This window comes from Paramisgurnus dabryanus, chromosome 14, assembly GCF_030506205.2.
Source record: "Paramisgurnus dabryanus chromosome 14, PD_genome_1.1, whole genome shotgun sequence".
NCBI lineage: Eukaryota > Metazoa > Chordata > Actinopteri > Cypriniformes > Cobitidae > Paramisgurnus > Paramisgurnus dabryanus.
The window spans coordinates 9,439,074-9,466,552 of NC_133350.1; the positions used below are offsets into that span (position 1 = coordinate 9,439,074).

Sequence of the window (27,479 nt, forward strand, 5' to 3'; positions counted from 1 at the left end):
GCCATATCTGCCTAGAAAATCACAACTTTTTATTGTCTGTTGGTCTTAGTACACGATGTAACTACAGAAGAGTTGATTTTTAAATAGGAAAAATATCGAAACTCTTTGGTTATTTTTTAGTGCGATGGTCTAATCAGATTCAATGAATAATGCTAAGCTATGCTTAAAGTTTTACCGCCAGACCCGGAGATCAGCAGAAGGAGTCCAAAACAGTAAAAATCAAATCGTTTACCCTAGGGGAGCAGGAAAATGAGCATTTAACCTTATATTATTTAAGTAATTGGATGAAGTTGCAAATAGCATTAAAACAGAAGCAGTTTATTGTTTCTTTATTATATACATCTGTACAGAGACAAATGATGAAAAACAAACTAAATAAAACGATTCCATACATTTTGGGAAAACCAAATAAGACCCAAAATATATAGAAACTGGACTCCACTTAAATTTGCCAAGCCATCGCCATTGATGACTAATAAATAAAAAGCTTTTCTGTCTAATGGATTTTGTAATGACGTGACAAACCAGCAACGCTCACTACCTGGTGGCGCCATTGTGCCAGTGTCTGTACAAAGACGAGTTTTGAAAACAACAACACATAAATATACACAAGAGTACATGATATTTAAATCAACATACAAATAACTAAAGACTAAAAGCTTGTGGTTTCCTAAGCACAGCTGCACATTGTACTGGATATTCATCAGAAATAATCAGTTTCTACTAAACATTTTTGACAAACACTAAAGTCATAAAGCACATTCTGCTAATAAATGACTCTGTGGATCCAGTACAGCAGACTCACACACAAGAGCTAGATCTCCTTTCTATGCAGTTTCTTTGCTTCTTTGAATTTAGCAGGCTTTATGGCACACTATCTGAAGATAAGATGTTGCACTCCAAGAAACCATCCAGGGTGGTCAGACTGGAGGTGGGCTTGCTTGAAACAGGCCTGGACACCTTCTTCCTTTTGGGCTTCATGGCAAGGGGTCGAATGTCAGATAAAGGAGACTGGTGTACATAGTGCAGTTAAGGAAATACTACTAAAGACTTGATAAAAATTTAACCTTAACATTATAAAAATTAAGATTTTACCAAAGGTTTTTACCATAATCAGGGTTTCCACACCTTAGTTAACTTCAAATTTAAATATGGCCAATGTTAATTGATGCTAAGAGAAGGGTTCTTGGGTTATACAGGGTTGAGGACCTTTCAAGAACTTTTCAGGTCCAAAACCCTCAAATTCAAGGACTTAATGTGCGGACGCATTTCAAATGAGAGTAAAGTTCAATTGTACTACCTTGTAAGATATATTGTTAAAGTTTTCATGTGTCAAACACAACTATGCAAATTCGCATACAGAAGATATAAGCATTCAAAACAGTTTTTAAACACGTGATTAAATAAAATTATTTTTGACGTCATCCTACGCTACACAGGGAATAATATGGATTTTTAATATATTTCAAGCGTGATTTTCATAGTCAGACAAGTGCCACTTTTAAAATTCTAAATCTTCATATATGGATACATGAAAATTAAAATCTAATAACTATTTTATGCTCTATGAAGAAGAGCCATCCCTTCTTTATTTATTTTAATTCAGAGAAATCCTAAAAAGTATATTGCCTCTCAGAAACTGGCTCCTCTTATTTGTCACATACATAACGCATGTATATTTATCTCATCCTAAACAGAAAGCATGTTTAGAGATATTAAACTGAAACATGTAAATGGGTCAGTGACAAAAACGGTTTGGCAGAATGAGAAATTAAAAAAAAAAAAAAAATCAAAAAAAAAAAACTTGTTTTAAAAGCATGCATCAGGTTTATTTCAATGCAAATATTGTATTTATGTTAATTATATGCAATAAAAAAATTACATTTGCACCGTTTTTATTGAAAGTTAAGACTAAAAGAACCTGAAAATGTCAAATGGTGTAATGGCCAATTGCGCCAAAGAATGAGAAATATTAAATATTTTATCCACCTTGATGGCATGGAAGCATAATAATCATAAAAAAAAACATTAAAAAAAATTGAAATATCATTTTATTAGTGATTTCTAAATGCGTCTAGAAAAATCTTAATGCATTTTTTTTAAATATTTGTCTTGACATATGCTGAAAACAGCTCTGTTTTCTAAATAATCTTTGACAAATTATGTAAAAATATATGTAAAAAAAAAAATATTACACTAAACTAGATGATTATTTTTATTCCACATTTTTTATGAATATATTTATATTTTCATTTAAAAAAATACTAGTTACACCAATTGACACAGATCGGTTACACCACATGACATTTTTGCAATTATCCCCCAAATATTCTTTCAAAATGAAATAAAACCAGAAATTTTAGACTTGGTCCTCAAAAAAGAGAATGTATGCAAGTAATCTGCAAATTTATTTTTACATTTTAACCCTTTTACATTTAATTGAACCATACGGACACAAAATAATTAACGTCAAGTCACTGACTCAAATATATAAATATATTTTGGTGTTCCCGCAGCAAAGATCATGGGTTTGATTTCCAGGAAACACCAGGAAAGATATGCACTGTAAGTCGCTTTGCATAAAAGCATCAGTCAAATGCACAACATGTAAATGTATAAGGATACAGGCTGGATAAATTTAGCTCTTCCACCAAGTCCGTCATATCCGGTCCTTACCTGATGAATAGAGCAACGGGATGCATGTGTGTTTTTGCCTATAGATCAAAACGAGACAAGAGCTTTGAAAAGAAAAAAAACTCACAGTGCCAAATTTGCTTGGGTCCAGCATGCTTCCAAACGCATTCTTTCTGAAGAGCAGCGAGTTTCTCAACATGGGTCCCATCATCATATCATCATCTTTGACACGAGAGGAATTCTGAGAGGACTGTAAACATAAACATTACACCCTTTACCCATCTAATGCCATATTTTCAAAAGAAAACATTTTGATTGTGAACTTACCTTAAGTCCGACTGTGTTTTCAGAAGAAGAACTGTGCATAAACAACAACCAATTAATATTTACAAAAATCAGGAAAATAATGTTTGTTAATAATAATACAAAGTCAAAACTCACTTCGAAGGGTCGAGACGCATCTTTTTTGACGGAACCACAATGGGTTTCTTCTCCACCTGCTCAGGTGTGTTAATGTCAAAGGTCAAGTTTAGGTCAATTTCCTGAGAGTCTGAAAACTGACCGTGACCCGGACGCTTAAACTCCAAAGGGGCGGGGCTAAAAAAAGAACAATAATAAAGCTTATCATTTTTTGGATTAGTGGATTACATTTAGATTTGTGACCCTAGACCACAAAACCAGTCATAAGTCGCACGGGTATATTTGTAGCAATAGCCCAAAATACATTGAATGGGTCAAAAATTCTAGATTTTTTTTTAAATGGCAAAAAATAATTTGAATATAATGTAAAGATCTTGTTTCATGAAGATATTGTGTGGTTGTCCTATAATAAATATATACAAAATATATTTGTCATTAGTAATATGTGTTGCTAAGGATTTCATTTTGACATCTTTAAAAGGCGATTTTTTAAAGTATTAGCCATTTTCTTAAAAAAAAAAAAACTGAATATTTACTCACCACCATGTCATCCAAAATGTTGATGTCTTTCTTTGTTCAGTCGAGGAGAAATTATGTTTTTTGAGGAAAACATTCCAAGATTTTTCTCATTTTAATGGACTTTAATGGACCCCAACACTTAACAGTTTTAATGCAGCTTCAAAGGACTCTTAACGAACTCAAACGAGACATAAGGGTCTTAGCAAAACGATTGTCATTTTTTGCAAGAAAAATAAAACATATGCACTTCTAAACCACAAATTCTTGTCTTCCTCTGTTCGTGTGATGCGCCAGCGCGACCTCGCGTAATTGCATAATGACGTGGAAAGGTCACGTGTTACATATAGAGATGTTCCGATACCATTTTTCTCTTCCCGATACCGATTCCGATACCTGGGCTCAGGGTATCGGCCGATACCGAGTACCGATCCGATACCTACGTGTGTTTCTGTATAATATACAGCTGTACATACTACTAGCCCTGTATGAATGGATATAACTGTTTTATGGTGTGCTTCAGACTTATTCCTGTATAAAACATGAACAAATACATACAATGAACCACAGTATTTGTATTATCTGAAAGACATTTGACAATAATATTTATTTTTCCTATGAGAAAATCAGCCACAAATCGAACACTGTTAACTGAAAGGGTATTTTAGTTTTAGGAATAATTGTAAAAAATCTGCGGAATTCTGCAGGATGGTTTTAAATTAAAGCATTTAGGCTATTAAATATTACAACATTTCATCCAAAATAATTACTTTTTAAAGGCTTAAAATTAAAATGAATACACCAAACCAATGAGTCCTCTGAATTAAACTGGACCAACATAAACCAGATAATGTGCATGTCAAGATAGAATTATAGTTTGTAGCCTAAAATGACATATATTATCTATAATATATATTATAGCAGAATAAAAAGCTTGTGTTAATACGTTCTTATTATGAATTAAGCACGTATGAAGATAATTTCATCATTTTTACAACGCAATGTAAACTTTATCTTAAACATAAGAGCATTCGTCTTGTTAACTGATATGAAATGATGATGTGCTGACTGTCGCGTCACATAGACGACAGAGACAAGTAAGATCTGCGGTAAAACTCAGTGGTAAGTTTTATTTCATCTCATATATCAAACGGTTCATGCTCTTGTCATTAAAAACAATCACAGCAAACAGCACACGCAGGGTTTATGTACTTATCAATGCTGCTCACAAACGTGCGAGGCTATGTATGTGTTCTTGTTGTCAATTACAGTACTGGTCACTCACATACGCGCTCAAGCGCGGGGTATGTTTGCTTGTCAATCACGCGCATTAAATCCGTTGAGTTCTCCGCGGAAATCTGCGGGCGCGGATTCCGTTGAGACATGTCGATGTTTTATTAGTCTGAAATACTAACAAACAGCGGACATACGGCTGCATGCTTTCATTCCTTCGCCGCTCTAAGTAAACAATGGTTGCGTCACGCATGTGGTAACTTCCTGGTGTTCGCATTCAGAGCAGCGAAGAAGAAATGAGTTTCGCTTTGCATAACTGCGTTTATTAAGAAAATGGTATCGGATCGGTTCATGGGGTCAAGTACTCGCCGATTCCGATGCCAGAATTTTTTGTGGTATCGGCCGTATTTCCGATACTGGTATCGGAATCGGAACAACTCTAGTTACATATATGAAACGCACATTTGCGGACCATTTTAAACAATAAACTGACACAAAGACATTAATTAGTATCATTCCACATACAACAACGTTGGAACGGTCCTCTTTCTCCAGACTTGTAAACACTGGGGCATAGTTTCACATACGTCATCTGTGACCTCTTGACGTGATTATGTATTACGTGAGGTCGCGTTGGCACGTCACTGGACTGGAGATAGATGAAAAGTTGTGGTTTAAAAGTGCATAATTTTTATTTTTCTTGCCAAAAATGACAATCGTTTCGCTAGAGAAGACCCTTTTGCCTCGTTTGAGAACATTTAGAGTCCTTTGAAACTGCAATTTTAAACTGCACTAAAACTGTTATGTGTTGGGGTCCATTAAAGTCCAGTAAAATTAGAAAAATCCTGGAATGTTTACTCAAAAAAACAATTTCTTCTCGACTGAACAAAGAAAGACATCAACATTTTGGATGACATGGTGGTGAGTAAATTATCTGGATTTTTTTAAAGAAAATTGACTAATCCTTTAATATTTTGCACCTTCAGATTACAGATATTCAAATAGTTTGGCCAATATTGTCCTATCCTAACAATTAAAAGCTTATTTATTCAGCCTTTAGATGATGTATAAATCTCAATTTTAAAACATTGACCCTCATTGACTGGTTTTATCAGGGTCACATTGATGCATTGGGCAGATGCTTTTATCCAAAATAACTTGCAATGCATTTCAATATACACTTTTTTTATCATATGCATGCATTTTCCATGGGAATTAAACCCATGACCTTTGAGACTGCTAACACTGAGTTCTACCAACTAAGCCACGTTTTGTTTTGATATATGAACATCTTTAGCAAAGGAGTAAAAATAGAGTAAAATATATCACACCTTTCAAACACCAGTCTGCTAATGGCTTCATTAGTGCGGCTTGGTGTGCTCAACGTCCGCTGGAGGATTTCAACCTTCTTCTTCAAGCTCTGCCAAAACATCCATATCAAATCACAAGGTAACAGTTACGGGGAAATTACACCACCTAGTGGCTGCTGCTAGAAATGTTCTAACTTTGTCACCACCATTCTTTATCATAACATGTACACATGACCCTGCCTGCGATAAAAATGTGATTTAATTTTTGTGATTTAAAAATCATCCTATATAATGTAAAGAACATTTTTGTGAAAATATAACATTGATATCTTTAATAGCAAGGTGATCTCAATTATGAGACTTTAGTCTGGATTTCACAGACAGGGTCACTTACTCTATTTGCAGGGAAGATATCTGATAACTTGTGCCAGAAATGTATATCTTAAAAAAATCTATATAAAATAAAAGTTTGTATATATTAGGTAAAATGCTCACAGTGATCTCTTTGTCTGCATTGGACAGATCTCTCTGAAGTGCCTTCATGTCCTCATTTGTTCGGTTTGTTTCTGATGTGGCTCTCTGCAACTGTGCCAAAAAATAGAGACGTATGAGTAAATAAACAGGTTGTAATGAAGACTCAAACAGGATATTGTAATGAATATCTTTTTGGAAACAAGAAATGAACCTTGCTATTAGTGGAGATCAGTTCCCTTTTTAACTTCTCACACATCTCATTTGATGACTTTAGGCTTCCCTTCAAGTTGTCATATTCCCTGAGGAAAACATTTAAGTTTGAGAAAAGGTTTTTTATGTTGGCTCTGAATATACATGAACACATATTTTCTGATGCTTTTCTCACCAGTGCGTCTTACATAAATTGAGACTAATTGCCATAGCTATAAAATGTTTCCTAGGAATTGAACTCATGATGTTACAAAACCAAAAATGGGAATGTGAGGGGTTGGAAAGATGGCATTTGCATGATGCAAAATTTCAATAAGTTAGAGGAAGCAAAACACATGTGGGTTTAAAATGCTGTGAATATGCAAAATACCCAAACAGACAATAGTGTGCCTGTGTGTTTTGTTGACCGTAGGGAAGGGAAGTGGATCTTACTTTTTAAGGGAGATGCAGTATATGGACAGCTGCTCAACCGCCGACTGACCGACGCCCATGTCAGTGATCATGGCCTCCACATCTGACCTCTGACCCTGTAAGACCACATCTAAACTACAGGACACAATCACACAAGAAAACATGTGAACAAGTCAGCTACACTTGCATCTCAATATAAAGGTACACATATGCTCAATCTCTCTCACACAAACAAAAACATCCCATCATAGACATGATACTGTACCTCTCATAGGTTTTCATTTTGACTCTGAGACGTTTGGCTTCCTCTTTGGCTGCCTGGCATTCATTATTCTGACTCTCCAAGAAATTCATCTGTTTCTATAATATTACACATGATAAAAACTATTTATTGGGTTGTACATTTCCATAGCTTAAATTTAATCTGACATTCTTTGATCTCTTTTATATTTTTTATCTGTATCATTTTGTAAATATTGTGGGGAGAAAACGTACCAGCATTTTACTACATGTGAATACTGTAAAATGGCCTCATACACACTACAAACTTTCGGGAGTGACAAATGCATTTAAATGTGGAGCGAATCCCCAAATGTTCGTTAAATGTCTGTACGGAACAAGACTCACTCCTGAAAATGTGATGATTGACACAGAGATAACCACAGCAACGTTCTCCCGTGTTTATCACTCACAGCTTTGACCAAATTAATTTAACAGTAAACCTCGGGCTGTCTTGTAGTGTTGCCAGGTCCCTGTCTTTTTTGTACGTACATACCTTTTTGCCGCGTAACCGTAAAGGCTTTTGGCTCATGAAACCATCAAGATTTTGATGCTAATAAAGTGTGAAGGTGTCGGTCCCAATATTTTGACCTTTAAGATAAAGCATTTGGATTTCAGATTATTATTGGATTTTTCTTGTTCGCTGTTTTTTTAGTGCAAGATCTGGCAACACTAGTCAGCAAACGCTCATGCCTCTGTCATTCTCGCATACAGAAGACTTTTTCAGTCCAGTAAATTACTGAATTGTGTGTGTACAGAACAGGATTAAGCATTAAAAGGTGAAGTGACAACCGAATTAATATGCAGTGTGTATGGGACCAATGTGTATTACAGATACAACAAATATCCATTCAAATAAATGTTAACCATAATGTTGAGGTGTTATAAATCAGAAAGACACATACCCGGAGAACAGAACACAACATCTCTTTGTCTCCAATGTCTTTCTTAAATCTGTCCAGGTCTTTCTTCTGCCGCTGAATGGTCTCTTTTAGAGCATCTACTGACTTTTGCTTGTCTCTCCATTCTTTTTCTTAAATACAAAATACATGCAAACACACAATATGATTAAACAATAGAACAATAAGTCCAGCAGGGATGTACTGATACAAAAACGCTACACTTTTTATAGAATCTTGTAAATCAATATGGTTTTGTCTGGGTATTTTTTTTAGATTAAAGCACTATTTGCTTTAAAGCAGCTATATAGATTCGGTGTCCAAAGTCATTTTTTTTTAAATGGTTATTATGACTAATAATTTGGTACTGATTTCACAGACCAAAAGTTACAGGCTAATGTAGTATTTCCTATAAAATGTGCATCAAATGTACCTGGAATTATATAATCACCCACATGCTAAAGGAAATCAGGAAACAAATTTGGTTAATCAAATTTAGTTGTTTTTATAATAATCCCTAATATTGCATAGTACTTCCAGTATAACTCTAATCAAGCTAATTATTATTTTGGGTAATACTCAAGCATACGTACCTTATATTTGACTAAATAAGCTTACATAATGATAAGGTCAAGATAAAAAAAACTATTTAAATGTATTCACGTGGCAGGCAGATGCTTTTATCCAAAGTTTCTTTACAAATAAAAGCATTTCACCTTTAAGAGATTTCTGTTCTTACCTTTTTCACACAAAATTGCTTTCATTCGGGCCACCTCATTCTGAAACAATAAAAACAAGCCAATGCTGACAATGCTGTTTTTAAAGATTATTAAAACAGAATTAAATAAATAGCAGGGGTTTATCACCTGTAAACTTTCTGGGTCTACTGGTATCCCATCATCCTCTGGGGCTATGTCAAAAAACAGCTTGTTGATAATGTGTCTTGTGCTGACCTGAAAACAAAAACAATGAGGTTTTTAATTCATTTGAAGATCTACATTTCAGTAAGATCACACAATCGAGCTGATGGTTTACCTGTTTTCTGCATTGTGGGCAGGTTTTGCTTGGAGCTGACTGAAACCACTGAAGAAGACTATTTTAAAGGACATTAAAGCTTTGTGTCATTATTACTGACATGTTAAACAGATCAGCCGTTTATTGAAGACATTAAATGCACATTAATCAGCTATAATCAATAACTAATGTAATAGATTTGGTTAATGTTATGAAAGCTGCTATGTTACATAAACAAAGATGGCAGAAGAAACACTCACCAGGCGTAATGAAATGTGTGACCACAGTGAATAGCAGCCACATCTTTGGAGTTATCAAAAAAATCCGAGCAGATCGTACAATATGCTCGAATGGGCATCGTTGATCTATAATAATAAACCATATTGCATATATTACACTTTTTCGAGTAAAAATCGGCCAGGTTTCGTGTTGTGTTTATTTGTGACGTTCTATACAACTCTATACAACCCGTTTACACTTCCATGTGCTGTTTTTACTTACCCAGCTGATGTCTAAACAATCGAGATGTCTTTTCGCCCACAAAATATTTATTAAAATCCCGAAATCATGTTATTTTTTTTAAGCTAACAGGCACAGTGAAGCGCCGCGCTTAGTTCAAACGTAATGACTCCGCCTCCTGACGGTTGCGTCATCAATATACGACTCCGCACTGAGAGGCTTACGTAAATAAGCTTGAAATAAACTGACATTTTACAAGAAAAACACTAATCTCGGTATATTAAGGACTTAATTGTTCACATATATTTTATATTTAAAACTTCAATACAATATATACCGAAGCAACGTTTAATAATCATTCAAAAACTGCATTTTACGAATGATTAAAACTACATTTCCCATGATGCATTTGATGAACTCTGTGACAGTTCTGACTTGAATTTTGACCCAGGAAAGTCAACTTACAATGTTTTGAATGAGGACTGTTTAAGGTATAGTAAACATTTAATTATGTTATTAGGAATTACGTCTGACGTGATAAAATTAAATGTGGCGCCGAAACAAAAGGTTCACTGTAAATTCAACAGTTTGTAATGGTTTAGCTTAGCATTGTGGCTAGTGCGTTAGCCGACCAATTTACACATATCGTTACATGATCAAATCCACACCTCTTCATTTTTAAATACGTTTTATGAATATCTGCACTTTGTTTACACTGTTGACTGAGATGCTTTAGATTTATAAGATGCTGCATACTAGGATCAGAAATGAATCAGGATTGGGATAAAAAGTTATAGGTATTTAAAATATATTTTAAAATCAGTTATCTTACCTTTGACGTATTGAATCATATTTTATTACATGATTAGGATTTATTGCTATCGATCTGACGAATTTGACATGAAAACTTCACATTTTTTACTTTCAATAGATCCCCTAAATATATTGTAAATATTAAATGAACTTCTAACACCGTTTCCAAATGTTTTCTAGCCATCTTTATCTTTAAAACAATGACTTTTCTAACCCCTGTGAATTGGTCCTATTTTAATATGTTTATTTCACAGCAGTGGCTTTAATTTCAGTTCCTTGGTGGAAGTTCCTTGGCACTACATTTACTGTCATTACTGTCTTGTTGCTGTAGGGCTCATGCGGAGACTCTTGTTCCTAGCACTGTCTGGTAGGACAGGACACTGTGCCCTCTCTTTCGCCGGCTTTCTCTTGTGCCCAGTGTGCCAGAATGGCAGCAGATGTTCATAATAAGGGTGCAGTTTGGGAAGTTAAAAATGGCAACCTGGCACCAGCGGAACGACTCCGACAAGACCGGTCGGAAAGTCCGACCCCTGGCCTGGTGGAGGGGACAGAGCCAGGTGAGTTTTATTAACCCATCTCAATTATACAACTTTAAAGTGATTAGATGCAGAATGCGTGTGGGGTTGTCTAAAACTGTATTATTGTAGCATTTTCTTTATAAAATCAGTGAGGCTGCCACAATTTTTAAGAATCCTTGGATATATTAGTTTTAGACACTGGTTAGTTTAATACATTTAATACATATGCCTTCTGCATTTTACAAACAAACCACACCTTATGCACCCATTGTGTTTTCTTTTGTTAGTGCTTAAATAAGTGGCCTATTAGGGCAGTTGTGGCTTAGTGGTTAGAGAGTTGGGCTTGTGACCCAAAGGTCGCTGGTTAGATTCCTAAGACTGACAGACAACTATTGCTGACTTTTTAACAAAATATAGAAATTTCCTTAAAGGCGGGGTGCATGATCTCTGATAGCCAATGTTAACTTTGAAATCACCTAAACAAACACGCCCCTAAAGAATCTGGACCTTACCGCTGATTGGCTGCAAGTGTGTTTTGGTAGTCAGCCTGACTCTCTTTCCCAAAGTGTTTTTTAAAAATCGTGCACCCTGCCTTTAAGTTAGGCTAGTAGTTTGTGGTATCATAACCTTTATTAAGTTCATGGCTCAAAAACAATAATTTAATTTAATAAGTGCTTTTTGTGAAGGGCTAGTGAAATTTTTGGTAGGGCAAGTAAAAATCAGAACCACTGACCTGAATGGGACAGTAGAAAATATCCTTAGCATTGAGGCCTGATATGTATGAGTGTCTTTTTTAATAAATTATTTGAAACAGCAGCCATATTTCCATTTTAGATATTTTATAATTTTGATGACCTTACTATTATGTGTTATATAGTTGTTTTGTGAAATAATAGTGTAAAATAAAGATTAAGTTGGTGTGTCCTAGAGTATGACTGGTAGTGTAAGTGGTTGGTGACCAGTGCTAGTTTACTCGTGTTAATAAATTTTACACAGAAGTTGAGGTTTTGTCGCAGCACAGCCACAGACAGGTTTCATAGTGATGTGAAAGTTACAAGAAAATATTTGCCCAAAAAAACCCGTCTATGCCAGTGGCTACTGCATTTTGTAGGAATCTTGGTCTTAAATTACGTTAAACGCATTGTAAGCCATTTTAAGTTAATGCATGTTGTAAATGGATATATCAGTTTTCCCTTGCAATTTAAGATTTGGAATTCTTAGTGTTAAATTCATGAATACCTACATTTGTTAATACTGTATGCTGATCTGATCTGAGCTATTTTAGGGCACAGAGGCGTAAATAGAAACATATACAAGATTTGAAACTAAGTGTAAATTTAGTTTGTTATTCACATTAACATTTATGCATCTCTCACAGACACTTTTATCCAAAGCTCCTTATAATGCATTAACCCTTTAGAACCTAAGGCAAAAGTATGTTGTTTGCACACATTTTGTGTTTTTTTTTTTTTTTGACTGTCAACTTTTATCACAATGTGGTATCATCAAGTGCAAGGTTTCATGTTTTTCAAAAAACAACTGGCTTTCAATAAATTACAATCATTGATCATTCCTGTGTGTTGTGATTTTGTAAATAGACTATAGATAAAAAAAACTGAAATAAATTGTAATGTTTTTATTTAAATATAATAAAAAACCTTATGATCAGAAGAATCAAGAAATGCAAAAAGTATACTGTAGCACATGCATACATACAAGTCATTTTATTGTCACGGATGTACAGAGTTTTCACTTAGGTGCAGTGGTGAGGAAAGTTACTTTTAAAAGTAATGCATTACAATATTAAGTTACTCCCCAAAAAAGTAACTAATTGCGTTACTTAGTTACTTTTGGAAAGTAATGCTTACATTACTTTTTAGTTACTTTTGCATTACTTTTCCTTACTTGGCTGAGGCTTGATCTCTTTCAGGCCTTGCAGGTGTTTTATGATCGCAAAAATGTCAAGCTCTGGCCTGCCATCTCTGTTTCTGACTCAAACTGTTCCCACTCAGGCGCACATAGTGCGTAATTCAACGTTAATATGTTCAGTTAAATTCAGTACATTATTTTATTTTATATTGAATTAATTAAACTGAAAAGTAACTCGCATTACTTTAAAAAAAAGTAACTCAAATATTAATGTGCACATTTATAAAGTAATGCGTTACTTTACTTGTTATTTCAGAAAATTAATATTATTACCCACCACTGCTTTCTAGCGGTTTCACTCCATTGACTCAAATCTACTTTCCAGAAAACAGCAGTGATTGGTAAAAGAGAAACCAAGAAATTTCCGTAATAAACTATATATTATGAAAAAGCGCTGTTTGTCTAATTTTAGGAGCAATTTGATTATTTTTGGAGAGTTACAGTCAAATGATTAGAGCTTTGTAGAATATATCCGCGACAACACATTTGGTCTAATAGGGTTAAAAGTTGAATATACATTTTTTATGTTTGTTAACTGAAAATCAAACCCACGACCCTTTGCATTACTATCGCAGTGCTCTATCAGTTGAGCAGTATTTGTGGCATTATTGGCGCTTTTCAATTGCATAGTACCCTACAGTTTAGTTTAGGTCAGCTTACTTGTTAGCTTTTCCACTTGTTGCAGTATGTAGTACCCAATACTTTTTTTAGTACCACCTCGGTCGGGGTTCCAAGGGACTTGAGCTGATACCAAAACATGACTCGAAAACATTGTAGATCACTAATTCGTCTAAGAGAATCCTCACTACCAGCGTCATCGCTATAATGTAAAAGATTAGCTTTACCTTCATGCTAGCTTGCGCTGTCTCGAGTAAACCTGTTGTCATATGTGCTTGGTTGTAAGTTCCCAAACTCCAATTTATCGATGAAATACATCCACAGGTTAAGAATCAGGAACACCATAAAAGTTGCAACGCTCACTTCCGCCTATATGCTTAAATGCAACTTAAATGACTTAATGGCACCAGTGTTTGTACAGAAACTGTCATGTGAGACAGAGGTAGTGATAAATGCGATGTGCAAATATCTATTTGTGATGGTCAATGGTAATTTTTTGGTGGACTGAGAAATAAATGAATGTATGGGAATGTACAACAATGCTCTCACTTGTATGATGTCACAGCAGTAGACAGCGCAAATATAATGACACGCCTATAATTCCTCCCACTAAACTCAATGATAAAGCTAACCAAGCCAAAGTGAGCTGACCTGACCTGACCTGACCCAAACCAAACCTGTTTACTATGGTACTATGCAATGAAAAAGCGCCATATGACTTTCACACCAGCACTTATAATTTTTACCCTCCTTTGATAGGCGCTGGGCAGGAGGGGGCCATGTTCGTCCATGCCCAGTCTTTTGAGGACCTGACCGAACCCAACACAAATGAAAGGTCAGCAGAGACAGGCGACTCGCCTCTGGCGATGTCAGCAGAGGTGCAGAACGCTCAGGTGGAGGCAGTAGAAGGAGGTGAGGAGGAGACGCAGAAAGGAAGCTCTGAGGCTGAGACGAAGGAGGAAGTGCTGAGCAGCAACAAGGCGAAAGACGAGGATGTGACGAGCGAAACTTGGCGTAGTCACAGGAAGCATTTATTTGTGCTGAGCGAGGCGGGCAAACCCATCTACACGCGTTATGGCGCGGAGGAGGCTCTCTCCAGCATCATGGGAGTCATGATGTTGCTCATGTCCTTCGTTGAAGATAAAAAGAACATCATACGGTCCATTCATGCAGGTGAGATGCAGTATCATTAAAATGTTTATAAAATCACTCTATATGCCATTAAATAATGCTTAAATGTAACTTTCAGATGGCTACAGGGTGGTGTTCCTGCGTAAGAGTCCTCTCATCCTTGTCGGAGTCTCTCGCACGAGCTGCACCGACCGCGAGCTGACACGAGAACTTCATTACGTCTACTTTCAGATCGTCAGCCTGCTCACTCTCACGCAGCTCAACCACGTCTTCCAGCACAGGCAAAGCTACGACCTGCGTCGTCTGCTGGCCGGGTCCGAGCATCTCACCGACAACCTTCTGCGACTCCTGGACCGAGATCCGGGCCTGCTGCTGAGCGCGGTCATGTGTCTGCCTATGGCCGGCTCGACTCGTGACGTAGTCTCTTCCAGCTTGCAGGCTGCTAAATCCAAGAACTTGGTGTTTTCTATCCTTCTAGCAGGAAACAGGCTGGTAACCCTGGTGCGCAAAAAGGACCAATTTCTGCACCACATGGACCTGCACTTGCTCTTCAATCTTGTTGGGTCCTCGTCGTCTTTCCGAGAGGGAGAGGGATGGACGCCCATATGTCTGCCTAAGTTCAACCCAGCTGGTTTTTTCCATGCCCATATTTCCTATCTGAAACCAGAATCAGATCTCTGTCTGATCCTGGTGTCCACAGATCGCGAGGACTTCTTTAACCTCTCAGACTGCAAGAAGAGGTTCCTCGAGCGGTTGCGCAAACGCAGTGCCTATCAGTCCCTGCGGGAGGCGCTGAGCACGCCCAGTTATCCCGTCTCGCAAGTCGGCATCCCCGAGCTTCGGCACTTTGTCTACAAATCTAAAAGCTCCGGACTCTACACAAGGTAAGAGAGTCTAGTCGTTATCATGAACAGATAAAGGGCACAATTATAGTCTTGGGAGACCCCGTTAAAGAAATAGTTCACCCAATTATTTTGTCATTTGTCTTAATGTGTCACAGTCATTGCTTTTTTCATTCTTTCATATCTTTTGTTTTGTAGCCCTGACCTTCCAGTGCCGTATCAAGAAGACAATGAGCATGAGAGGTTGATTGGATTGTACCAGTACTTGCACAGCTGCCTGCATCACCCCACACGTCCTCTGCGCAATATATATCGCTGCGGAGAGACTGAAAACCTTTATGCCTTGGTGAGCATTCTGTAATGTGCAATAGATTGATATTCATAGATACCATTCAACGATTTTGTTACTTACAGTATATGTATGCATGGATTAACTGTGTATTTACATATGATGTGTTTATTTGTCAGTTTTGTGTGATGTTGTAGTTGTATTTGTAAATTTTAAACGATCCTGATTGCATAAATAGCAGAGCTTGCGTCAAAATCGTCTGCGATTCTACGATTCTTATGCGTGACTCATCAGTAAAGCCGGTTCGGTGATTAATAGTAAACAGCTTTCACCTGCTTACAGATGGAGCGGCATTTACTAAACAGAGCCGTATTTCACCGAAAGCTAGGCAAATTCGCGTTCATAATCGTAAAAGATTACGTGATTTTGCCCAGCTTCTTGGTGAAATACGGCTCTGTGTAGTAAATGCCGCTCCATTTGAAAGCAGGTGATGGCAATTTACTACTACTAATCACCGAACCAGCTTTACTGATGAGACACACATGAGAATCACAGGCGATTTTTTTTGCCCAGCTCTAACAAATAGGCATTAACAAGAATTGTGTTTTTTAAAGGAATATTCCACATTCATAAAAAATCCCGATAATTTACTCACCCCCATGTCATCCAAGTTGTTTATGTCTTTGTTTAGTCAAGAAGAAATAAATTTTTTGAGGAAAACATTCCAGGATTTTTCTCATTTTAATGGACTTTAATGGACCCCAACACTTAACAGTTTTAATGCAGTTTAAAATTGCACTTTCGAAGGACTGTAAACGATCTCAAACGAGGCATAAGGGTCTTAATCTAGCGAAACGATTGTCATTTTTGGCAAGAAAAAAACAAAATATGTATTCTTGTCTATCTCCCGTCCTGTGACGCGCCAGCGTGACCTCACGTAATACGTCATCACGTCAAGAGGTCACAGATGATGTATGCGAAACAAATTGTTTACAAGTGTGGAGAAAGAGGACCGTTCCGACGTTGTTGTATGTGGAATGATAATAATTAATGTCTTTGTGTCAGTTTATTGTTTAAAATGGTCCGCAAATGTGCGTTTCATATATGTAACACGTGACCTTTCTACGTCATCACACAATTACGTGAGGTTAAACAGCCGGAGGAAGAAGAGAAGTTGTGGTTTAAAAGTGCATATTTTTTATTTTTCTTTCGCTAGATTGTTTCGCTAGATAAGACCCTTAGGCCTATTTTGGGATCGTTTAGAGTCCTTTGAAGCTGCGTTGAAACCGCAATTTTAAACTGCATTAAAACTGTTAAGTGTTGGGGTCCATTAAAGTCCATTAAAATGAGAAAAATCCTGGAATGTTTTCCTCAAAAAAACATAATTTCTTCAACATTTTGGATGACGTGGTGGTGAGTAAATTATTAAGATTTTTTTTAAGAACATGGACAAATCCTTTAAAGAATAAGTTGCACCAAGAGAGGTTTTTGTCATCATTTAATCAACGCTAGGATGTGGAATTGATGTCAGAAACATTGGTTGTCTGTCAACTGATCCTTTAAAGGAATAGTCTACCCTTTTGCCATATTAAACTATGTTATTACCTCAACTTAGACGAATGAATACATACCTATCTTTTTTCAATGAGTGCACTGTACAGCGCATTGTGAATGTGTTAGCATTTAGCCTAGCCCCATTCCTTCCTATGGTACCAAACAGGGAAGCCACCAAACACTTTCGTGTTTTCCCTATTTAAAGACTGTTACATGAGGAGTTATACACGTAAGTATGGTGCCACAAAATAAAAATTTTTTTTGGTACCATAGGAATGAATGGGGCTAGGCTAAATGCTAACACATTCACAACGCGCTGTACAGTGGAGGCATTGAAAAAAGATAGGTATGTATTAATTTGTCTAGGTTGAGGTAATAACATAGTTTAATATGGCAAAAGGGTAGACTATTCCTTTAAGCAAACATAAATGCTACTGCTGCTTTCTTATTGGTTGATTCATCAAACCTCACGTGTTTAATAGGTAACAAGTGGCTTTGAGCTCTACCTCTGCTTTAGTCCTCTGGGAACAAAGGCACTCGCCGTATCTGCTGTCAATAAACTGCTGAAGTGGATCAGAAAGGAGGAAGATCGTCTGTTTGTACTCAGTCCATTAACCTACTGATCCAGTTTGGGCCTGACGTTGAAAACACTGGCAAATATCTGAGCCCAGACTGTCAGAGGGCCAAATTCTGCGGCCGTACTTGAACAAACAAATGAATGAATGATAAAATTAATAAGCAATTTAATAAATGAATTAACTGATGAATGAACAAACAAATGAATTAAGATACTAAAGAATGCTGGGGATATTTAGGGATTACTTATGGTTGATTGCTGTTTTCAGGGCCACACATGATAGTGAACTGGTGAAATGGTTGCAGCGGGTATCAAGAAGAAAGTTTGTCTTGGTCTAACAAGCTGTATTGGGCTGCCTTTAAGTGTGGCCCTGTTGTACATTAGAGATGATAGAATTAGCACTAACAATCTATCTTACATTTCATAACGCTGTTGAATCTAAACTAAAATTGTTTGACCTCTGCTTTTTTAATTTATATACTAGACCTGTCACTGTTTCAACTTGATATAGTTTCTTTTCTAACTTTATGGTAGCTTAAGGTTTACAAATATTACCTATGCATTAAAGGTGTAGCTCACCCTGAGATTAAAAAATATTGTTTTTAACCTGCATGAATTTAGAAGTTGTTACTTTTATGGTCCCTAGTTTTCACTGGGGTGGTACCCTTTCAAAAATCGCACATTTGTACCCAAATGTTCATATTAGTACCCAAGAGATGCATATTGGTACCAAATGTATAAATACATGTATTCAAAGGGAACAATTAAAATTCTGTTATCATTTATTCACTCTCATGTTGTTACAAACCTGTATACACTTTTTTTGTTCTGATGACCACAAATGAAGATATTTTGAGATGTTTAAAACCAAACTGATCATGAGCCCCATTAACTTCCATAGTATTCTTTCTTCCTACTATGGAAGTGAATGGGGCTCATGATTGGTTTTATTTAAAATATTCTCAAAATATCTTGTGTTCATCAGAACAAAAAAATTAATACAGTTTTGTAACAACATGAAAGTGAGTAAATGATGACAGATTTTTCATTTTTGAGTGAACTGTCCCTTTAATTGGTACATAATAAGATCCTTTTTAAGGGGTACTGCCTTAGTGACAGCTTCAACCAATTTTTTTGACAGTGCATGTCAACTAAAGTAAATGGTCTCCTTTTGTACCACAGAATAAAAAAAGCATGCAGATTTTGGAATAACCTGATGGTGAGTAAATAACCAGTTTTTTTTTTTTTTTGGTGAGCTGTTCCTTTTTTGAGATTGCAGTTGTCCTTTACATTTCTTTAAATCAAGAAGTGATTTAGGAGCACTTTGTCACAACAAAGCTTAAAGGTTAAGTTTATGCTTCTAAATAGGATTGGTTACATTCCAAGTGCATCATGTTGAGTGGACTAAAAGTGTTTCTTTGATAACCAAACTGACTATATTTCTGTAAGCAGGCATTTGAATGTACAAGCACCATTTGAACCAGGGGTGGGGAACCCTGGGTCCTGGAGGGCCACTGCCCTGCACAGTTTAGTTCCAACCATAATTAAACACACCAGAAAAATCTAATGAAAGTCTTCAGGATTACTTGGAAATGAAATTCAGGTGTATTTGATTAGGGTTGTAACTAAACTTTGCAGGGCAGTGGCCCTCCAGGACCCAGGGTTCCCCACTCCTGATTTAAACCCAGCACTTAAGGGATACGACTGACAACTGTTTAAAGTACACATGCATTTTTTTTGTATATTGTCAATGTATAGCTTTCATTTCATTGGGTTTCTTGACTGACTGCCTTCAAAATAATCTAACTTTTTTTATTATGTCATTTTTTTAAAAGTTTTTTTAGGTAGATGCACTTGATTGTTGAATTGTTACTAATGCTTTAAATGTGAAGTGTTATTTCTGCAAGACTAGCACCAAACAGAATTGCTAATGTTTCCGAACCCTCCCTATATGTCTATCATTGTTTGGAGGAAGAGATGTTCCCATTACAAATGTATGACATTTGTTAAACCATATAATGATTCAGCTCAAACAGATTTTGTGTAAAATTGCACACTTTACTCTTTGATTTAATTGAATAAGTGAAACTTGCGTGTAACAAGAACCAATTATGTACTCGGTTCATGTTATCCATTGGTTGGAATGGCATAATAGAGGACACATATTTAAATATATTGGCACTTATGATGAAACTTATAATGACATTCACTATCTGTCCATTACTAGCTCAAATGAATTATCTGTCAAATGAATTCTTTTAAACAAATTTGACTCTGCAAACAAAAACAATTAAAGCAATTTTAAATGCATTTATGACGAGACATTTTTATGTTTCATTTTTTGAATTATTCTTCAAATAAAAAACTGTATGAATGCATATGATGTTCTGTATACAGATTATGGACCTTATCTTATGAATCCTAAACAAATCTTTAACAATTTTCAAATGGAAACTCCTGGCTCAAAAAGTATTTTGTACTAGGATGTACTACAAACTTTATTGTAATAATAGATTTGTCCTCAAAATGTAGAAATTTATGATACTCTGTAGCAGGACTGCTTACTCTATTCTTTGTTTTTACGAATAAAAAAACAGAGAATACAGTAGGCAATGTGGATTTAACCCAGCATTTGTCTATGAGCTTTTTTGTTTTTGCTATTGGTATTGCTGTCCCTAATGCAAATGAAAAGAAAACTAATGTGAGACAGAATTATGCAAATCAACAGAATATGCAATGGGTGAAGTCAAATGTGATGAGTTGCTACACTGTAAAAAAATTATTTGCTGCCTTACATTTTTTTCTTAAATCAACTCAGATTTACAAGTCTTGTCAACAGAGATGAGTTGACACAACTTATAAAATATAGTTGAGAAAAGTCAACTTAAATTTATAAGTTAAAACAACTCACCTGTAGTTATAACAACTCATCTCTAGTCAAGATAAATAATAGTAAGTTGAAATGACTTGTAAATCCGAGTTAATTAAACAAAAAGATTTTTTACAGTGTACAACATATAAAATAAAGTTGACTTCTTTTAAATATATTTTATAAGTTTTAACAACTCGTCTCTAGTCAAGATAAATAATAGTAAGTTAAAATGACTCTAAGTCGATTCAACAAAAAATGTGAAGGCTGTAAAGAATTTTTTTACAGTATACTGGATACAAATAATTATAAAATAATTGTTTTTTAAAAGGAACTTTTAAAATAGAGGACTGTTGTTTGAGTTCATTTATTGATCCTGAATGATAATAGAAAAGTTTGGACTTTAGGATATTTCAAAGAGGTTAATACTCTGACCATAATCTGAATATCTATCTTTTCATGGCTTACGATTTATTTATTTATTAAGTTAAGACATAGGACATACCAAAGGTAAAATGCATGCTTTAGCGCATTAAGCATTGCTTTGTACAGTTGAATACAATGTGTACAAAGCAGTCTGTAAAGAACTTGTTTACATAGATTTGCATAAATGTGTACATACAAAGAATATTCTTTGTCACGAAACCTCTTTGTGTACTGTAGACATTCTGTTTCAAATACAGAAATGACTGTTATTGTTACATTATTTAATTTGTTCATTTGACCAGCAAAACCACTTTTGATCAGATTGGAGAAATGAGTCTAGTTTACTTCACTATAAAAAAATCTGTAGAAATTACAGTATTACTGGGTATTACTGGCAACTATAGTGTTATTTACTGGCAACAGTTTGTTCAAAGTTAAACGAACATGAATTATTTTCAGTATTTATCTTCTACGGTAAGTAACTGGCAACCAGCTGCATAATTACAGCAAATTTTTTACAGTGATAAGTAAAATCTTTGAGAAAATATTTTGTTTTACAAAATTACAAAGTTGACCCTGCATCTCAATTTCCTACATAACTTTTGAATAAAGTAAAAAAAAACTGATTTGTGAGTTATGAAATGAAGAGTGAATTTGTCTCAGGGCCCCTTGGGTAATTTTGATGAAGTATCTAACTAAATATTTTAAGACTATACGCTTCAACATTTACTTACACATGCTGTCAACAAGTCAATAATCTTATTGGTAGAAAAATGTACAAGTGATGTTTTCAGCAAAGATGTAATCTTATCTTTTGGCAGAGGTTAAATATTTATTGGTGGACAAAACATAATTTCTCTTTATGTATGAATTATGTAACTTTTGCTAAATATATGATGTAATCATATAAAAATCTTTATCTAAATGTCTTCAAACAAAGCTGCATATGTAATGTAAACCACACCTCTTAGTCAGGTATATAATGATCGTCTACATCATTTACTCTTCATCTGGATCAGCCATGGCACTGCACATCTCTCTGATTCTCATCACTTTATTCTGCTCCAAAGGTATGGGTTTATTTTATTGTTTGTATTGATTTGAACTAATTCTTGGTTCTTGTTTAACTTAAATTTTATTGAACACAATTTAATAAAGATGTGTATTATTATATTGGATATAGATTTATTAAAGATGCTTTTATACACAATTAGATAGTCATTTGTCTATATATAATCAAGATTATTTTAAATGCTAATATATGACTGTCTCTAAATCTTTGTGTGTATTTTTCATTATCTTTCAGCACTGACACTCAGCTGTTATAACTGTACAGAGCCAACAAACTGCGCACAGAACTGTAGCTCCACTGCCAGTTGTGTCTCCACTTTTAAATATGACAGTAAGAATAACATTTAGCAAGTTTTGTTATTTGTTTGTTTTGCCTTGAAGGGGTTTACTTGTGAATCTTATTTTTATCATTTTGTTTATTGCAGGTACCCCAAATCAACCTGCTACTACTATCAGTAGGGGTTGTGTTAGTTCTGCCTGCAATTCAGGCATCAGTTATGGAAACATCAGAATAAATGTCCAATGCTGTGATACAGAAAAATGCAACAATCAGAGCGCACCAGGTACTACACACATCCATGACATTCCCAGGTTCTGCCTACATGAAATTCATTTTTATAAACAATTTATTTATCTTACATTGACTTTAACCCACATTAAACTGCCATCAGTAGTGTTTTAACACTGTTTTGTGCAGTGTATTACAGTATTCAAGCTGAATGTTAGTAAATTAGGTAAAGGTTTTGTTCTTCTGTACAGGCACATTACAGCACTGTAAACTCAGATAGATTAACTTTACTTGAAGTCTAATCCCTGTCCAGAAAAAGTGCATTAAGCTTTATATAAGAGCTGGACATTTTGGGGCGGTTTCCCGGACAGGGATTAGACTAGTCCTAGACTAAAATAAATGCAAGAGCTGTCCAAAGTGAAAACAACTTGCACTGACATACCTTAAATACATCTGTGCCCTTTGTCTTGCCTCAAAATGCACACAAGCAATGTTTTAAGTAAGGCATGTTTGTTAAAACTTTATATTTCCTAATTAAACTAAAGCCTAGTCCTGGCTTAAGCTAATCCTTGTCTGGGAAACCACCCCTAAATTCCAAGTTGGTGTAAAATTTAATGTTTTTTGTAATATCAATTAGTCAGTCTAATTTCATTTGAATTTATTTAGTTGAATTTAGTTAAGAATTGATGAAGCTGCAACACCTTTTGTACTTTTTATTTTTGAACATTTTGTAACTTGATCCCTCATAGAGATTCCTTATTTTTGACATGTTGAACAGAGCTCATGTATACCAAAGCATCATTTACGACAAAACAACACCAAACAGTGCTGAAACCTCTATAAACTTTCTATTAACAACTATTTAGTGCATCATTCATTTTTATTCTTTAAATAATCAAAATATTCAGGAGCAAATGCTTATGTGTACACTGTAAAAAGATTCCGTAGAATTTACAGTATTACTGGCAGCTGGATGCCAGTAACTTACTGTAGATTTAAATGTATGTTAATTACCTGCAACAGTTTGTTCAAAGTTAAATGAAAATTAAACATTAGCAAGTCTGTATCTTTACAGAATAAAACTAAAATAACAGCCTCAAGCAAAGCATTCTGGGAAACAAAATCTGAAGGAAAAACCCAGAAAAAGGTTGATGAGGATTTTTGGTTCCCAGAATGCTTTGCATGAGGCTGTTATTTTATATTTTTATTCTGTAAGACAAAGACTTGTTAATGTTTAATGTTCATTTAACTTTGAACAAACTGTTGTCAGTAAATAACATAAATTTAAATTTACAGTAAGTTACTGGCATCCAGCTGCCAGTAATACTGTAATTTCTACGGAATCTTTTTACAGTGTATTCATCACAGAATTTTGTGTTAATAAGTTTAGGTTCACTTACGTTTTTGGTTAATGGATTTTTAAGCTTAAAAAGTTAACTGCACTAAGAAATATAGGTCATACCACAAAATTGTAAATAGCCTAATGTCTACTTGTGTAAGTAAAGACAACATTTGGGTTTACAGTGCTATCTCCCAATATGAAGACGTGCTACACCTGTATTGACAAAGACTGCTCAAAGACTTTGAATTGTACAGATAATGAGAAAAACTGCTTCAGTGGAACAGGTAATTCATTAAATACTATTTACAATCTTAAATCAGATTTTACTATGGATGAACATGTATAGGGTATAGAGATAATATGGAGTTGCTTTTCTTATTCAAGTCACTTCTCTCAATCAACTCTCTCTTTTATTTCTCTCAGACCTATCAACAAACACCACTTACAAAGGATGTGTAAGCAGCTGCGAGGTTCCTAAAACACAGTGGTCTAACTATGATAATGTTACATGTTGCACAGGAAACCTATGTAATGATGCACAGAGCTTGACCTTGAGTTTGGTGCTACTGCTGCCCCCACTTTTTTACATATTTATGATCTGAGATCTGTTCTAGTTTAGGGCACTCTGTAAGTTTTTTTTTAAGTAGAGTTTATACACTTTAAAAAAATTAAGGTACTTAAAATTTTCTTCACAGTAATGCTGTAGGAGAACCATTTCGTCCTCAAAGAACCATTTTGTTAAATGGTTTAAAGAAGAACCATTTCTTTCATACCTTTATATATATATATATATATATTTATATATACATTTTCACTACAAAGAACCTTCATGGTTCCTTGTGGAATCATTCAGGCAAAAAATGGTTCTTCTACTATGGCACTGTGAACCTTTATTTTAAAGAGATATTTTAAGCTTGAAGCTGTACCATTTCAGGATAATTAAGAGTATCTTTTTTTAAACTTTGTTTTAAAAGTCTTCATTTTTAACTGAATTGTATTTCTTATAACATCTGATAAGATAATAATAAGATCTGATAAGATAACATGTAGTAACTTGTAGATATGTAGGCTAGAGTTTTGCTAAAGCAAATCGTTTAAAGGGAAATGTTGCAGGTGATTATATTTGAGTAATGACTTTAATGTTTTTAAAGATTGCATCAACATAGAATATTGTGATATTATTATCATGCACTCAACAGAAAACCCTTACAAGGGGGGGGGGGGGGTTAAAATGGTCTGGGTGCAGATTTGTCCTCTCAATATGTTGCCTGAAACTGTATCCAAAATTCTGACATTAGGGCTTAATGAAGGGGACTGAGAGTGCAGGTCTACAACCACAGACCCGTTACATTTTTCTCACTTCATTGTGTGCATTTCTCCATATACTAAAATTAGTTCACAATAAATTATGAACTTACTTACAGTAACTTACTTGTAGTGTTTAATTGTTGCTTACTGTTTACTTCTGGCAAAAACATATTTTATTGTTTAAGTTGAATAGAGGACCTGGTGTGTGATGTGTACGTCAAATTTTAAAAACTATTTTGTTAACAAAATATATAAATATTTAAAAATAATATTTTTTTAATATTATTTTAAGACCTAAATAAGCTGCTTGATATGACACAAGTACATATCTGAAAATGTACTGAAGATTAAAAAATACAAGAAAGTTTTTGGTTTTGTTTTGTATTTCTATTTTTTTTAATGTAGCTTAAATAAATTGATTGCGACCACTTACCTTAAAAAATTTGAGTAAATTAAATGAATCTTTTTTTTTCAGTGTACAATTACACATTTGTACAAATAACATTACAGATTTAAAATATCCCAGGATACACAAAAATTATAATTCTGTTTTTTCTACATGATCTTGGAAAATAAATTATTGTTTGATTATTGTTTGAGTCCACTAGGATTCATTCTGAATTATAAGAGAAAAGCCATTACTGTAAAAAAAATTCTGTAGAAATTACAATGTTATTGCAGCTGCCAGTAATTTACCGTAGATTTAAATTTATGTTATTAACTAGCAAGAGTTTGTTCAAAGTTAAATAAATTTATCATCATCAAACTTTTTCTGTTTTTTGCTTCAGATTTTGTTTCCCAGAATGTTTAGCTTGATGCTGTCTTTTTAGTTTTACTCTGTAAAGACAAAGACTTGTAAATGTTTAATGTTCATTTAACTTTGAACAAAATGTTGCCAGTAAATAACATACATTTAAATCTACGGTAAGTTACCGGCAACCCAGCTGCAATTTCTACTGACTTTTTTTACAGCTCCTTTAGAAAATGTCAACAAGAATTTCGATAATACTCCTTTTGAGCAAACCTTGATAGCTGTGATGTTCGTTTAATGCCAGTTTCTGTGGCTTCAGATATATTTTCACTATTTCATTTGTAAAATTAGATTTTTAAACTTTCAGGAAACAAGCATACTTATAAAATGTATGCGTTAAACATATATTGAACATTGCTTATTATATAAAAGTGTTTGCCTTGCAAATTAATCATGCAAGTCTCACATGCGGTCTTAGAACAAATGACACATTTTTTTTAATGTTAGCATTTTTCAAACAAATGACTGTAATGTCTGTAAATGATGTATTTTAAAAATGGATTTTATGCTAAACAAGATTATGTCCTCCATCCCCTATATCCTCAAACTCTTCTGTATTGTTGTTCTGACTTGTTTTTATGTTTGGGAACACAAATACTTGTTATATGTATCACAAATAATGATGTATAAAGTAAAATAATGAAAAAATTCTAAATTAACATTTAAGTGGCCTAATTGAACCCATCAGACACAGATATTATTATCTTTACCCCTCTGATTTGCACAAATATGCATGTTTTCGAAATAACTTTTGTTATCATAAAATTATTCATTCTAATTGTTTCTATTTAAGATTGACCCCACCAAAAACATGTAGAAAAAATATTGTTTTTCATTATCTTAATATTGTTTAAAAACCATCTCAGGGTGAAACCTGAAGAAACTGCTTAATATAATGACATGAGAACATTTCAGCAAATTTTTCAGCAAAAGGGCCTTTGAAGATGTTTACATTCAACATCATTTAATTTTTTTTAAATTCTCTGTAGTCACACCGAAGTTACATGTAAGTTA

The 27,479-nt window shown here is 34.7% G+C and overlaps 3 protein-coding genes across 4 annotated transcripts; 2 read left to right on the top strand and 1 right to left on the bottom strand.

Moving 5' to 3' along the window:
* Positions 1–319: 319 nt before the first annotated feature.
* Positions 320–10,039, bottom strand: traip (TRAF-interacting protein). 2 transcript variants are annotated; one of them, XM_065240979.2, is made up of 16 exons: positions 9,902–10,039; positions 9,661–9,765; positions 9,422–9,479; positions 9,253–9,339; positions 9,126–9,165; positions 8,393–8,520; positions 7,474–7,568; positions 7,230–7,343; positions 6,799–6,886; positions 6,609–6,698; positions 6,135–6,223; positions 3,076–3,231; positions 2,962–2,992; positions 2,762–2,875; positions 2,626–2,676; positions 320–1,011 (listed from the first exon to the last, which is right to left on the bottom strand). In XM_065240979.2, the coding sequence occupies exons 2-16, from the start codon at positions 9,756–9,758 to the stop codon at positions 865–867; spliced, it is 1,386 nt and encodes a 461-aa protein (XP_065097051.1). In that variant the 5' UTR covers positions 9,759–9,765; positions 9,902–10,039; the 3' UTR covers positions 320–864. The 2 variants fall into 2 exon arrangements, with proteins under 2 accessions (XP_065097051.1, XP_065097052.1); XM_065240980.2 differs by having other exon boundaries at positions 321–1,011; positions 2,762–2,884.
* Positions 10,040–10,213: 174 nt separating this feature from the next.
* On the top strand, positions 10,214–20,335 carry mon1a (MON1 secretory trafficking family member A). The gene is made up of 6 exons (XM_065240978.1): positions 10,214–10,350; positions 11,004–11,229; positions 14,497–14,910; positions 14,987–15,752; positions 15,909–16,056; positions 18,036–20,335. Exons 2-6 carry the CDS (start codon positions 11,100–11,102, stop codon positions 18,174–18,176), a joined length of 1,599 nt encoding a protein of 532 aa, XP_065097050.1. The 5' UTR covers positions 10,214–10,350; positions 11,004–11,099; the 3' UTR covers positions 18,177–20,335.
* Positions 20,336–22,392: 2,057 nt separating this feature from the next.
* LOC135719398 (uncharacterized) lies at positions 22,393–25,896 on the top strand. Its single transcript, XM_065242092.1, has 5 exons — positions 22,393–22,495; positions 22,732–22,827; positions 22,922–23,059; positions 24,529–24,630; positions 24,770–25,896. The coding sequence occupies exons 1-5, from the start codon at positions 22,408–22,410 to the stop codon at positions 24,946–24,948; spliced, it is 603 nt and encodes a 200-aa protein (XP_065098164.1). The 5' UTR covers positions 22,393–22,407; the 3' UTR covers positions 24,949–25,896.
* The last annotated feature ends 1,583 nt before the right edge of the window (positions 25,897–27,479 follow it).

Bases quoted from the DNA above. Each gene is read 5' to 3' on its own strand.
- traip (XM_065240980.2), bottom strand. From the start codon at position 9,758: ATGCCCATTCGAGCATATTGTACGATCTGCTCGGATTTTTTTGATAAC. The intron at 7,569-8,392 runs GTATGTGTCTTT...GTAATATTATAG, and splicing joins TGTTGTGTTCTGTTCTCCGG to AAACAGATGAATTTCTTGGA. The intron at 1,012-2,625 runs GTATCCTTATAC...TATGTACACCAG, and splicing joins GAGCTAAATTTATCCAGCCT to TCTCCTTTATCTGACATTCG.
- mon1a (XM_065240978.1), top strand. From the start codon at position 11,100: ATGGCAGCAGATGTTCATAATAAGGGTGCAGTTTGGGAAGTTAAAAAT. The intron at 15,753-15,908 runs GTAAGAGAGTCT...TTTGTTTTGTAG, and splicing joins AGCTCCGGACTCTACACAAG to CCCTGACCTTCCAGTGCCGT. The intron at 16,057-18,035 runs GTGAGCATTCTG...CGTGTTTAATAG, and splicing joins CTGAAAACCTTTATGCCTTG to GTAACAAGTGGCTTTGAGCT.
- LOC135719398 (XM_065242092.1), top strand. From the start codon at position 22,408: ATGATCGTCTACATCATTTACTCTTCATCTGGATCAGCCATGGCACTG. The intron at 22,496-22,731 runs GTATGGGTTTAT...ATTATCTTTCAG, and splicing joins CACTTTATTCTGCTCCAAAG to CACTGACACTCAGCTGTTAT. The intron at 24,631-24,769 runs GTAATTCATTAA...TATTTCTCTCAG, and splicing joins AAACTGCTTCAGTGGAACAG to ACCTATCAACAAACACCACT.